A 15,377-nucleotide genomic window follows, 5' to 3' on the forward strand; every position below is an offset into this window, starting at 1 on the left:
ATATAACTGCCTATTCTTCTCCGCAAAACGCGGACAAGAATAGGACAGGTTATATATTTTTTGCAGACCACGGAACGGAGCAATGGATGCGGACAGCACACAGAGTGTTGTCCGCATCTTTTGCAGCCCCATTGAAGTCAATTGGTCCGCATCCGAGCCGCCAAAACTGCGGCTCGGATGCGGACCAAAACAACGGCCGTGTGCATGAGGCCTAAGAATAATATGTATCAGCATACAGTTGTAATTTGTAAATTAAATATAAGCGATACATTCCCTTTAGGGCTCATGTACACAAAAGTGCCGTGTTTTACGGTCCGTAAATTGTGTATCCGCAAAACACAGATGCTGCCCATGTGCCTGCAGCAATTTACGGAACGGGCGGCCCACTATAGAAATGCCACAAAACGGACAACAATAGGACATAATCTATCATTTTTGCGAGGCCACGGAACGGAACAGTGGATGCAGACTGCACACGGAGTGCTGTCCGCATCTTTTGCGGACCCATTGAATAGGTCAGCATCTGAGCCGCAAAAAATGTGTCTCGGCTGCGGAACCAAACCATGTTTGTGTGAATGTGCCCTTAATCTGTCACTTGACCTTCAGTAATCATGGGAAAAAAATAAAGTTAGCAACATACTAATACACCCGAGTTATGTCTGGGATAAACCAGTCACTGCCACCTTTCTGGAAATGCATGGAAGCCAAGTCTCGAAGGTGTAAGGTTTAGCTTTTCTTATAGACTGTAGGTGTTGCATAAATCTACTGTAATGCACAGCGGTTGGAACCTCCATGGTTTCGTTTTGATTAATAATCTACAGTGATCTGGCTATAAAACATTATAAATTATTTTTAATCCTTTTGCTACTGTAGTGTCCATTCCACTATCATTACAGATAAGAGATTAATCCTAAGTAACAACTCTATTATTATTATCTATCCAGCCAGGCAGTCCCTGGGCAAGGGAAGTGGAAGGATATTGGAAGGGAATAATGGAAAATAAATATATTACCTTATAATTGTAATGTTTTATACATTTATAAATAAAGAAGGGAAAATTTAAAAGATTGGATCCATCTATCATTTATGCCCATCTATTATCTATGCCTAGACAAAACATTTTTTGAGCATTCAATTTAATGAAAACAACGAATAAACTGAAACAGGCTGTTTTTCAGCTGATCAAAAGTTTAAGACCACACCTCCAAAAAAACACTAAACCCCCCCCAAAACAGAAATGAGTAGCTCCGCCGTTATTGTTTATCACTTCAAAAATTTGTTTCGGCATGCTTGATGCAAGTGTTTCAATGAGGTGAGTGGGAACATTTTTTCCAAGTGGTGAAAACGGCCGCACGATGGCCACCTACTGTCTGGAATTGTAAACTTCCCTTGCCATCCATCTCCAAAGGTTCTCAATTGGATTTAGATCAGGGGAACACACAGGATAGGCCAAAAGAGTGATGTTATTCTCCGGGAAGAAGTCCCTTGTCCTGCGGGCATTATGTACTGTAGCGTTGTCCTGTTGAAAAACCCAGTCGTTACCACACAGACGAGGGCCCTCAGTCATGAGGAATGCTCTCTGCAACATCTGGACATAGCCAGCGGCCGTTTAGACTCCCCTCCACTTCCTGAAGCTCCATTGTTCCACTGAAGGAAAAAGCACCCAGACCATTATGGCGCCCCCTCCACTGTGGCGCGTAGAAAACATCTCAGGTGGGATCTGCTTGTCATGCCAGTAATGTTGGAAACCATCAGGACCCTCAAGGTTACATTTTTTCTCATCAGAGAATATAACTTTCTTCCACCTTTGAATGTCCCATGTTTGGTGCTCTCTTGCAAAGTCCAAACGAGCAGTTCTGTGGCGTTCAAGGAGACGAGGTCTTTGAAGACGTTTTTTGTTTTTGAAGCCCTTCAGTCTCAGATGCCGTCTGATGGTTATGGGGCTGCAGTCAGCACAAGTAAGGGCCTTAATTTGGGTCGAGGATCGTCCAGTGTCTTGACGGACAGCCAATTGGATCCTCCGGCTCAGTGCTGGTGAAATTTTTGTTGGGTCTTCCACTTGACTTTTTTGTTCCATAACCCTCAGGATCATTTAAGAACTTCCAAATGACTGTCTTACTGCGTCCCACCTCAGCAGCGATGGCGCGCTGTGAGAGACCCTGCCTATGCAGTTTAACAACCCGACCACATTCAAAAAGGGAGAGTTTTTTTTGCCTTTGCCATCACAACGTGTGACTACCTGACAGAAAATGACAATGAATCTTTGCACAGATTTGGCCTTTTAAAGGCATGTGGTCCTAAAATTTGGATCAGCTGAAAAACAGCCTGTTTCAGTTTAATCGTTATTTTCAATTAATTGAATGCTCAAAAAATGTTTTGTCTCACTCCCATTTCTTCTTGTTGCATTTTAAAGGTCTACTTGGAACCTGGTTAAGATCCAACAATGTAAAATAGGATTTTTAGCCATTTTTCAAGTGGTCTTAACCTTTTGATCAGGACTGTATATAGAGGATTTATTTCTGCTGCATATTGTATGTTGAGGAATCGGAAGCCATGACACTGCTACTCTGCAAAACCTCTGACCTACTAGATGTTTCTGTTCTGAATTTTCTTTCTGCTTCTTGGAGACGTGCCCTGCCAGATAATAACCCGTGGGCATCAACCACCTGCATCAATGCACTAGTAGGCATTATCAGGCTTATTCCCTTCCCATGTCCTATGCCATTGTGCGTGGTCTGAACTTCTTCAGGATTTTCCCTTTGCCTCAGGAGACAGATCTCTGAATGGTCTTTGTTTAAATGTAATACATTTTACAATCTACTCATTCCTGCAGGGGTATTGAGAGTAGTGACGTAGTAGATCAACAAGTTTTTTGCTATAAACAAATGTTTTTTTTTCTAATAAGCCTTGTTTATTTTTTAATGCAACTTATTTAATTTTCCTTTTTCTTCAAGGGACCCACAGGCATTAAATTATTTTCTGCATGGATCTGGTTGTAAATCAGTAAGTGGTTCTCTCTCACCTTTAATTTAAATTAGCTGGCGGGACCGAGGTTTACACATGTTGAAATGGGGTCTACATAGAGGACAGCACCCATTATCTAAAAGGAAAATTAGGCCCCCTGCTTGTGCCCCCGCTGTACGTCATCTTCACTCTAGCTTTAGTTGACCTTGTGAGTGTATGATAATTGTAAGATGAGTATTGCTGATATTGTACAGACAAGTGCAGACAAGGTTAGGTTAAAACCTGAAATTTTGTAATGATTTACAGTATTCACATCAGCATCGGATACTCCATCGCAAATTCCGTCATTTTTGACAGCAAAAATTGTGTTGCATGTTTCAAAATGGCAAACACCTTGGTGGAACTTGACGGACCCAATTTTATCCCCTTCTTAAATCTGTGAGTTTCCGTTTTGGCGTTTTTATTTTTCGCTCCCTGCCTTCACGGTGCCATAACTTTTTTATTTTTCGGTTGACATATGAGGGCTTGTTGTACTTTCTAATGCCACCATTTAATATGGCATACGATGTAGAGGGAAGCTGGAAAAAAAATCCAAATTTGGTGAAATTGGAAAAAAAACACAATTCTGCCCCAGTTTTATGGGTTTTGTTTTTATGGCATTCACTATGCGGTAAAAGTAACTTGTGCTTTCATTCTCTGGGTAAGTACGATTACGGCGATACTGCACTTATATAGTTTTTGTCAGAAAATTATTTTTTTGATTTGAATTTATTTAATTTTTTTACATTTTTCTAAACTTTTTTTACGTCCTCAAGTGGACTCCAACTTGGAATTTGCTCCATTATTCTATACAGAAATCGCTATATATTTCAATTCAGTGCTTCCACCTGCTGGCCTGAATTGTAATATACAGGTAATGAGCCTAGAAGCCTAGTGCAGGCTCAGGCTCATTACCAGCATAAAACGCTTTCCCGATCCCCGCCGGGGGAAAGCCTTCCTGCTCTGGAAGCGCACGCTTTTGGGTTTTAGCCCTCTCAGATGCCGTGGTCACATTTGACCACTCCATTAGAGGGGTAAAATGTCCGCAGTCGGCATTACCTGTACAGCGAATATCGTGAGGGGGTTAAGTCAGTAGAGTCCGTTGGATGCCACCAGTGTCCATCATGTGAAAAATCGGACAACATGGACAACATTGTAGCCACAGCACATCTGATCAAAGACTTTAAAGACTTTAAAGACTTTATGCCGTATAAATGTTCGTACAAATATATTGCTGTCTATAACCAAATTCTGTCTTATTAATGGTTAGTGTTACTAATCAAAAGGTGATACAATAGATACTAGGGTTATGTTATTAATGTTATCTTCTCGTTAGCATAGGTCATCACTATCAGATTAGTGGAGGTCCAACTCCCTGCACCCCTGCCGAGGTCCGACATGTGTGTATTTACCCATACAGATGATGATGATGATAATTTGAATAAATCTCATCATCACTATGGCTAGCATTTTCTGTGCGAGTTCTAAACTTGGCTCATGTGTATTTTCTGTTACCGGCTGGACCTAAGTCCATCTCCTAGCCTTTTACAAGGGCAGATTCAGGATTCTTAACCCCGACTTTCCATACAAACTATGCAGGTACAATCCAATTTTCCAGAAAGATAATTATGCTTTTTAGCACACTCCGCCAAAAAGGTTTGCCACCCCTCCACGTTTGCGTAAAGCAGCTCCTTTTTCTCCCCCCAGATAGTCTCTTTATGTTACTGTACAGGTGATAGGGCATGAATGATCGAGACCCCTCTATTACCTGCAGGTGAGAACCCATTAACCATTTTCCTGGTACTGACCTAATTAGCTGTGTTCAGGAACCCTAAAAACTGGATATTCCTTATAACTGCATGTATCATGCTATATTGCGTTTTTCTACAGTATATTTGTCTTACTTTATGTTGACAGGGGCGTAGCTATAGGGGGTGCAGAGGTAGCAGTCGCTACCGGGCCCAGGAGCCTGAGGGGGCCCAAAGACCCTTGTGCCACATAAGACACTGGCATTATAGAAAGTGCATACTGGTCAATTTACACCTCTGGCTGGAGGGAAGGGTTAAGGTTAAGAATTTGGCATGAGGGGGTACCCTTTCAATGTTTGCCTCAGGCAGCAGGAAGGCTATGTGCTCCCCTGCCCCTTGCCAACAAGCACTGAGGGACGGGGGCCCAAGCTGAACTCTTGCACCAGGGCCCATGAGCTTTTAGCTACGCCCCTGTATATTGATTTCTATTTGTTCCCATTTTATGGCTCCTTCTTCCTTTATATTCATTCTGTTTATTTCCTTGCAGGCTGGTGAAGAATTAACAAATGCTGATTTTTCTGCATCTAATTCAAACTCAATTTTTGCTAATATTAGTGTAAGTACAAAGCTCAAAAGTGCTGTAGTTTTAGAGTATAGCCTGACAGTGCGGCTGGCTGCAAGCGGCTAAGCCACATTCACCTGCAGTAGCCGGTGACCACATCATTCATGCGGCTATTGGCTGCTGCAGGTGGGAATGACTTGGCCGCATATGGTCAGCCACACCATCAGGTCATAGCCTTGATGTTCCAAACTTGAACAAGCAGGGCATGCATTATGCTCTGCCTTTGTATTTTATACTGGAGAGCAGATTTCAGAGACTGCTACTAGTATTGTGATTGTTTGCATTGACACTTGCTCAGACAGAGAATAGGATGCAGGGTACCTACAAATACTATCCATTCCCGCCCAAGCTGCTGTCCTTCTGCTTTAGGCCCTTTGAAAACATCTATATGTATTTCTTAGCAGGAATTTGTATTCAAAAGCATAGCCGACTACGCTTGTCAATACAGTTATTGCAAAATTTATGCTGACGTATAACAGTAAGACGTACAGTATATGTTTAGTCTATCATACCCTATAAATATGTTTGACGTATAAGCTAGCAGTATAATATTAAGATGCAACGTGAACATAGCCAAATTCATATGCACCAAAACTGCACAGTGGCACACTGAGTCCTTATGATTTGGTGTTAAGGAGTTATAGGCACTCCAGTGTGTGGTGTCTCCATGAGGCACTGAATTCTGTCCTGGCAACAATGCTTCAAGTGCAGAATACCTCCATAAAGTGACATGGGTGGGAACATACGGTACCTCTTTTTCTGTATGAATCCTTGAGAAGCAAACTCTGTGAGCCTCCATGTAAAATGAAGATACAGTATGGCACTATATTTTACCACCAAAATAAAATTGCATTTACATGTTTGTATCCATAGATTATTAATCAGTATTCTCCATTCCCTTTTAAGCTGACTGATTCTAAGTCATCCATTAAAAGTGTGCAAAGCCTGGCTGAAGACGAATCCGCAGAAGGACTTCAGCTGTCAAACAACATTCAGTTCTTTGAAGATGAGCTTGAATCTTCCTCTATCCAAGACCTCAGTGAGGACATTCTCCAGAAATCACTGCAGGAAGCCAATATCACAGAGCAGATATTGGCAGAAGAGGCTTATCTGGATGCCAGTGTAGGCACAAGCCAACAGTTTACAAATGTCCTGCCTCATGCCCACTCATCAGCATCCTTCTCTCAGGCTACTAATGCCGCTGGTTACTCAGGTCAAACTTTACATCCCATAGGAGTGACACATGTGCCTGTAGTCCCGCAGCAAGTAGGTGCATCGTTTGCCAGCAATACAGTAGGTGTGCAGCATGGTTTTATGCAACATGTTGGAATTATTCCTAGCCAGCATATTCCTACCAGTAGTCATAGTGGTTCTGGACAGATCCATCTTATTGGTTCAATCAACAACCAGTCTCCAGTAATGACTATTAATAATCTTGATGGGTCTCAGATTATACTTAAAAGCGGTCAGCAGGCACCTCCTAGTAGTACAAGTGGTGGAGTACTTGTACAGAGTCATACTCCAAATGGCAGTACGATGTTCACCAGTCCAAATGTAAGTCCAGCTGGACAGCAAGTCACGGTTCCTTTCAATAGTGGAAATTTCCAAACCTCCTTACCTGTCCACAACATAATTATTCATAGAGGTCCAGCGCCAAATACTATTAAAGGCCCAGTTAATATTCAGCCAAAACCTATGCAGGTAGGGCAGCAAATGTCCTATAGCGTCAGCAATTTGGGAATACACCATCACAGACACCAAGGAGTGCATTGTGGTCCTGGAAATTCAGCACAAAGCCCTGTAATGGGTCAGCAAATTCCTGTAACTCATCAACGTTCCCATAAAGCATCAAGCCAGCAGTCAGGTAGCAGCATTGTCATCCATTCTCCTTTAGGTGAAGCACATGCTCATCATAATCAGTACCTCATTCCCACAGGGCTTTCCATAAACTCCAGTTCTCTCCAGCATATTCAGGCCATTAACACCCAGTTTGTGCAGACACAGCTTGGTACTCACCAAATACCCACAGAACATATAATGCTGAGCAGAAACACAGGTGGCATGGTCAGGCCTAGCCAGCATTATCCTGGCCAGATGTTACATAGCCCAGGAAATGCTGTACAGCTCGTTTCCAGTCAGACTTTCTCAAATTCTGGAGGACATGTCATTTTGAACCAAGGACCATCTCAAATTGTTGGAGGACAGGTAGCACAAGTATCTCCTACACTTTTACATTTGTCACCTGGTCAAGGCAATAAAGCCCAAGGAGGATCAACATCATCCGGCTGCTCAAACATGACAACAACAAGCCGATTTACTGTTATGAATCCTGGCACTGCTCTTCAAAGTATGGGACCATCATTTCAGAGTTCTGGTTCTGGTGACAATTATGGCGAACATCAAAATGACAGGCAACATCCTGTAGTGAATGAGACTCATCTTCCAGGTTCAAATGCTAAATCTAACAGCATGTTCTGCTCCAAGCAGTCATTCTCCTGCAGTCAGGTATGCTATTACTCGATATTGCAGCATGATTTTGTTCTACTTTTTATAGAACATTTGTCCTGATGAGCATTGTAATAGCGTAGTTTATTAAAGTCTATGTACACCTTCAGGGGCAATTTTTTTGTATTTTACTTATTTTGGGCTAAAAATCTTTTTTTCCTTTGGTCTTTATTAAAAATATTCAGTCCTTTATGTCACAAAGGGTTAACTAGCTGTGTGAATCGTACTTTCATTTTCACTTTGTGCCGGTCATCTAAGAAACCTCAAAATTACTAAAAGGTCATAAACACTTATTTAAGCCACATTCTGATCAGTAAGATAAGGATTGAGCTATAATGAGTGTTTTATAAGGTCAGAGATAAAAGGCCGTCAGCTGAGCTGCCTGACGAGAAACAGTAAAAATACAGAGCTTGCTACTAGAGAATCTCAAGGCTGTACAGAGAAAGGGGCTTAACATTTATAATAAAGACCAATTGAAAAAAAGATTTTTAGCTCAAAATGAGTGCTATGCAATAATAAAATACTGTATATTGTCCCCAAAGGTGTACATAACCTTTAAACCATTCACGGAATACAGACTGTGATAAACCGTACTTTATTCTTGCCAAATGCTTCTGCAGGGCAGTGGCTGAAAATGTGACTTTCCTTCAGGTTTTTTGTAGGATTGGTTTTGCAAGTAAACCAAGACTCGTTATGCTCAGCATATGTGCAGCAGTTACCTGATACTCGTATTTTTCTCACTGGTGGTTTAGTAATCTGTACGCTATTAATTATTCTGCCTTTGTTGTAATTGAAATAATCTTTCCATGCACTAACCTCCCTGGTGATCCTGTGCTGGACCTACAGGTGAAACTCGAAAAATTAGAATATCATGCAAAAGTCCATTTATTTCAGTAATGCTAGCTAAAAGGAATTGCATTAATGCAGCTTAAAATTAGAATTTTGTGAAAAGGTTCAATATTCCAGGCTCAGTGTCACACTCACAGCTAATTAATCCATACCCCCTGAGCAAAGTGTACCTGAGATTGTGACTTTGGGGTTTCATAAGCTGTAAGCCATAATCATCCAAATTATAACAAATAAAGGCTTGAAATATCTCGCTTTGCATGTAATCTCATGAGTAATGAGTCTATCTCATATATTAGTTTCATATTTTAAGTTGCATTACTGAAATAAATGAACTTTGCACGATATTGTAATTTTTCGAGTTTCACCTGTATAAACAGCAGCCACTCTGAGAAAACACAACTGCATGGGGAGGGAGACAGCAGAACCAATGACGGTTCTGGAGTTGTGCCTCATACTACCTCAGAACCCTGTAGGCAGTGTAGCTAAACTGTAGTCACAGATGACAGCTCTGCCCTATGGACCTGGGCTACAAAGCGGCCAGGAAGCAAGATCTAAACTATATAGCAAGCAAGCACGACCTCCCAATGTAAAAATACGTTGGCAGCCGGGTATTTAAAAATGGTGCCCGCTTGCGAGCAGGCGCCATAGCCGTGGGGTGCCTGTATATTCATGCAGCAGGCACCCTGCGGCTAATGTCCGCAACAGGCAGTAATGCCAGTGGCAGACATTTAAAGGGAACCTGTCATCAGCTTTATGCTGACCGTACTAAGGGCAGCATAAAATAGTGACAGAAATGCTGATTTCAGCAGTGTGTGTCACTCATGAGCTAAAAGTAAGTGGTTGCTGAGAACCAACATCATAATCATTGCAGCCCAGGCCTTGAAAAGAGTCAAATCTACCTGAGAAGAGTCCTGGTTATTCACAATCTCTGCTCTCACCGACCCATCTGCTGATGATTGGCAGTTCTCTCCTAGAGAGAAAGGGAGAAAACTAGGTAGAAGACAGTCAGTCATCAGCAGGTGGGCAGGAGAGCAGGGATTCATGAATAACCAGGGCTCTTCTTAGGGAGATGTGACTCTTTTCCAGGCCTGGGCTGCAATGATTATGATGCTGGTTCTCAGCAACCACTTACTTTTAGCTCATGTGTGACACACCGCTGAAATCAGCATTTCTGTCACTACTTTATGCTGCCCTCTGTACGGTCAGCATAAAGTTGATGACAGGTTTCCTTTAATACTTCTGATGTGTGGTTAAACCTGACCACGGCATCTGAATGTGTGATAACCCGGAAGTGCGAGCCGGAGCTTGTTTGCAGCAGCGTCTTTCCTCCTGTGTGACAGGAGGCTGCTGCATAGTAATTTCTATGGAGCCCCTGTCTGTAGCAGGGCTCTATAGAAACACCTTAAAATCCTCATAGACTTCAATGCTAATGCACCGGAGTCTATGAGAATAGCAATCCAATGATTGCTTGTCATACTTCCCTATAGGAACTATAAAAAAAGTGTAAAAAAAAGTTTTTATAGACTTAAAAAAAATTACAAAACATATAAAAATTCAAAGCAACCCCCTTTTCCCAAAATGAAAAAAAAAACAACATAAAAATAAAAAAATACACATAATGGGTATTAACGCGTGCAAAAACACTTGTACTATTAAAATCTGAAAATATTTATCCCATACAGAAAACGACAAAATGGAAAAATCTAAATGGCCGATTCACCGTGTTTTGGTCGCTTCTCCTCCCACAAAAAAAATTTGATAAAAAAAATAATCAGAAAGTCGAGCGCACCCAAAATGGTATCACTGAAAAGTATAGATTACCCTGCCAAAAAATTTGCCCTCACAACGCTCCGTACACATAACTACAAAAAAGTTATAGGTGTCAGAATATGGCGACTAAAAGAAAAAAAATATTTTCAAGATTTCATTCGTTAGCGATCACCTTGCAGTGTAACACTGCCGCTGATTGCTTGAGCAAACTCAGTCATCGGGCAATTCTTTATTTTTAAGCATGGTTAAAAATCATTGCTTGCTGGCGGCAGATCGTGGTGTATAATAGCAATCTGCTGCTGGCAAACCACTAGACAGTATGGGGACGAGCGATGGCATAGTGATCGCTCCTCCCCATGCTGCGGAGGAGATCGCTGCATGTAATAGCAGCGGTCTCCTCCGCTAGCTAGCAAGCAATTGCCAGGAGGGAATGCTTCCCTCCCGATAATCGCTCGCTGATCTGCCTGTCTAATACAGGCCTAACATTGTACAGAGCAGAAGCGGAAGGCTAGGTTAAGTATACTTTGCAGTCTCCAATATCTGTAGCCTGGAAAACCCCTTTAAATCCTTTAAAGAGGACCTGTCAGCTCTGATGTGTGTGCGTGTGTTTAGTAAATACTTGCATTGTTCATACAAAATCAGTTCAGGAGCACCTTTTCATAACTCTTTGGTGACCAGCTTATTTTGGGCTCTATTTTAAAGCTATTTTTTTGTTTTTTTATTAAATAATTTTAAGTAGAGGTGGGACGACGAATCTGTCGAATCCACGAATCCCTCGAATCTTGTTGGATTCGTGGACTCGAATCCTAACCTCATTTGCTAAATTTGAATCCATGACAGCGGAGACCGCTGCAGTCCCTGTATAATCTTGTGATCTTACCTGCATTGTTAAGATATAATAATCCATCTGTATTACTTAGATTACAACATTAAGTTCTGTAGCAGAGAGGAGGGAGGAGGCAGGCCCAGGAGGACAGGCAGGCGGCGCGTCACTTACTACGTCACGTGCCTGCACTGCGCACTTTATGAATGAAGCAGGCGGCACGGGCGCGTGATGTAGTGAGTGAAGCGCCGCCCGCCCGTCCTCCCGGCCTGCCTCCTCCCTGCTACGGAACTTAATGTTGTAATGTAAGTAATGCAGATGGATTATTATATCTTAACAATGCAGGTTAGATCCTAAGATTATACTACAGTGAGTGGGGCTGGTGCATTTGAATACAGGGACTGCACCGGTCCCCGCTGTCATTCCTAATCCAGATTCAGTCCCCCAGCCGCTGTATTGGGGGTCATTCACATTGCAGGATCCCCCCCCCCCATCACAGTGTCATCAAGAGATCCCCCATAACAGTGCCATCCAGAGATCCCCCAGAACAGTGCCATCCAGAGATCCCCTGCCATCCAGAGATCCCCCATAACAGTGCCATCCAGAGATCCCCCATAACAGTGTCATCCACAGATCGCCCATAACAGTGCCATCCACAGATCCCCCCATAACAGTGCCATCCACAGATCCCCCATAACAGTGCCATCCAGAGATCCCCCAAAACAGTGCCATCCACAGATCTCCTATAACAGTGCCATCCACAGATCGCCCATAACAGTGCCATCCACAGATCCCCCCATAACAGTGCCATCCACAGATCCCTCATAACAGTGCCATCCACAGATCCCCCATAACAGTGCCATCCACAGATCCCCCATAACAGTGCCATCCACAGATCCCCCATAACAGTGCCATCCACAGATCCCTCATAACAGTGCCATCCACAGATCCCCCATAACAGTGCCATCCACAGATCCCCCATAACAGTGCCATCCACGGATCCCCCATAACAGTGCCATCCACAGATCCCCCATAACAGTGCCATCCACAGATCCCCCATAACAGTGTCATCCACAGATCCCCCATAACAGTGTCATCTACAGATCGCCCATAACAGTGCCATCCACAGATCCCCCATAACAGTGTCATCCACAGATCCCCCATAACAGTGTCATCTACAGATCGCCCATAACAGTGCCATCCACAGATCCCCCCATAACAGTGCCATCCACAGATCCCCCATAACAGTGTGTCATCCACAGATCCCCCATAACAGTGCCATCCACAGATCCCCCATAACAGTGCCATTCACAGATCCTTCCATAACAGTGCCATCCACAGATCCCCCCCCCCCCATAACAGTGCCATGCACAGATTTCCCCCATAACAGTGCCATCCACAGATTCCCCCCATAACAGTGCCATCCACAGATTCCCCCCATAGCAATGTCATCCACAGATCCCCCCCATAAGTGTTTGGATCACTTTGTTTCTTACACCGTTCACACAATTCTTATGTACAGGATCCGTAGGATTCGAGATTCGATAGATTCGAGGACGTTTTCGGATTCAGATTCGAAAAAAATTGGATTAGTCTCACCTCTAATTTTAACCACCTCCGGACCGCCTAACGCAGATGTGCGGTCCGGAGGTGGCAGCCCTGCGCAGAGTCACGCATATATGCGTCATCTCGCGAGCGCGCTCACAGGAACGGAAGGTAAGTGAGTGGATCTCCAGCAAGCCAGCGGCGATCGCTCGCTGGCAGGCTGGAGATCTGATTTTTTTAACCCCTAACAGGTATATTAGACGCTGTTTTGATAACAGCGTCTAATATACCTGCTACCTGGTCCTCTGGTGGTCCCTTTTGTTAGGATCGACCACCAGAGGACTCAGGTAGCTCAGTACAGTCGCACCAAACACCACACTACACTACACCCCCCCCCCCCCCGTCACTTATTAACCCCTTATAAACCCCTGATCACCCATGATCACCCCATATAAACTCCCTGATCACCCCCCTGTCATTGATCACCCCCTGTCATTGATCACCCCCCTGTCAGGCTCCGTTCAGACGTCCGTATGATTTTTACGGATCCACGGATACATGGATCGGATCCGCAAAACGCATACGGACGTCTGAATGGAGCCTTACAGGGGGGTGATCAATGACAAGTGGGTGATCACGCATATAGACTTCCTGATCACTTCCCTGTCATTGATCACCCCTCTGTCATTGATCACCCCCCTGTAAGGCTCCATTCAGACATCCGCATGATTTTTACGGATCCACTGATACATGGATCGGATCCGCAAAACACATGCGGACCTCTGAATGGAGCCTTACAGGGGGGTGATCAATGACAAGGGGGTGATCACGCATATAGACTTCCTGATCACTTCCCTGTCATTGATCACCCCTCTGTCATTGATCACCCCCCTGTAAGGCTCCATTCAGACATCCGCATGATTTTTACGGATCCACTGATACATGGATCGGATCCGCAAAACACATGCGGACCTCTGAATGGAGCCTTACAGGGGGGTGATCAATGACAAGGGGGTGATCACGCATATAGACTTCCTGATCACTTCCCTGTCATTGATCACCCCTCTGTCATTGATCACCCCTCTGTCATTGATCACCCCCCTGTAAGGCTCCATTCAGACATCCGCATGATTTTTACGGATCCACTGATACATGGATCGGATCCGCAAAACACATACGGACGTCTGAATGGAGCCTTACAGGGGGGTGATCAATGACAGGCGGGTGATCACCCATATAGATTCCCTGATCACCCCCTGCATTGATCACCCCTCTGTCATTGATCACCCCCCTGTAAGGCTCCATTCAGACGTCCGCATGATTTTTACGGATCCACTAATACATGGATCGGATCCGCAAAACACATGCGGACGTCTGAATGGAGCCTTACAGGGGGGTGATCAATGACAGGGGGTTGATCACCCCATATAGACTCCCTAATCACCCCCCTGTCATTGATCACCCCCCTGTAAGGCTCCATTCAGACGTCCGCATGTGTTTTGCGGATCCGATCCATGTATCCGTGGATCCGTAAAAAATCATACGGACGTCTGAATGGAGCCTTACAGGGGGGTGATCAGGGAGTCTATATGGGTGATCACCCCTCTGTCATTGATCACCCCCCCCCTGTAAGGCTCCATTCAGACGTCCGCATGTGTTTTGCGGATCCGATCCATGTATCCGTGGATCCGTAAAAATCATACGGACGTCTGAATGGAGCCTTACAGGGGGGTGATCAGGGAGTCTATATGGGTGATCACCCCTCTGTCATTGATCACCCCCCCCCTGTAAGGCTCCATTCAGACGTCCGCATGTGTTTTGCGGATCCGATCCATGTATCCGTGGATCCGTAAAAAATCATACGGACGTCTGAATGGAGCCTTACAGGGGGGTGATCAGGGAGTCTATATGGGTGATCACCCCTCTGTCATTGATCACCCCCCCTGTAAGGCTCCATTCAGACGTCCGCATGTGTTTTGCGGATCCGATCCATGTATCCATGGATTCGTAAAAATCATACGGACGTCTGAATGGAGCCTTACAGGGGGGGTGATCAGTGACAGGGGGGTGATCACCCTGATCACCCCCTGTCATTGATAACCCCCCTGTAAGGCTCCATTCAGACGTCCGCATGTGTTTTGCGGATCCGATCCATGGATCCGTAAAAATCATACGGACGTCTGAATGGAGCCTTACAGGGGGGGTGATCAGTGACAGGGGGGTGATCACCCTGATCACCCCCTGTCATTGATAACCCCCCTGTAAGGCTCCATTCAGACGTCCGCATGTGTTTTGCGGATCCGATCCATGTATCCATGGATCCGTAAAAATCATACGGACGTCTGAATGGAGCCTTACCAGGGGGGTGATCAGTGACAGGGGGGTGATCAGGGAGTCTATATGGGTGATCACCCCCCTGTCATTGATCACCCCCCTGTCATTGATCACCCCCCTGTCATTGATCACTCCCCCTGTAAGGCTCCATTCAGACATTTTTTTGGCCCAAGTTAGC

General features: G+C 44.4%; 1 protein-coding gene across 8 annotated transcripts in view; it reads left to right on the forward strand.

Annotated features, from left to right (window-relative positions):
• BICRAL (BICRA like chromatin remodeling complex associated protein) overlaps positions 1 to 15,377 on the forward strand; it is a 53,209-nt gene that overhangs the window by 22,098 nt on the left and 15,734 nt on the right. For all 8 annotated transcript variants that reach the window (XM_044287601.1, XM_044287605.1, XM_044287606.1 and 5 more), the window contains exons 4-6: positions 2,955 to 3,003; positions 5,299 to 5,367; positions 6,280 to 7,878. In XM_044287601.1, coding sequence (XP_044143536.1) covers positions 2,955 to 3,003; positions 5,299 to 5,367; positions 6,280 to 7,878 — 1,717 coding nt within the window. The remainder of the gene's footprint in view (positions 1 to 2,954; positions 3,004 to 5,298; positions 5,368 to 6,279; positions 7,879 to 15,377) is intronic.

This window comes from Bufo gargarizans, chromosome 3 (genome assembly GCF_014858855.1).
Source record: "Bufo gargarizans isolate SCDJY-AF-19 chromosome 3, ASM1485885v1, whole genome shotgun sequence".
Taxonomy (NCBI): domain Eukaryota; kingdom Metazoa; phylum Chordata; class Amphibia; order Anura; family Bufonidae; genus Bufo; species Bufo gargarizans.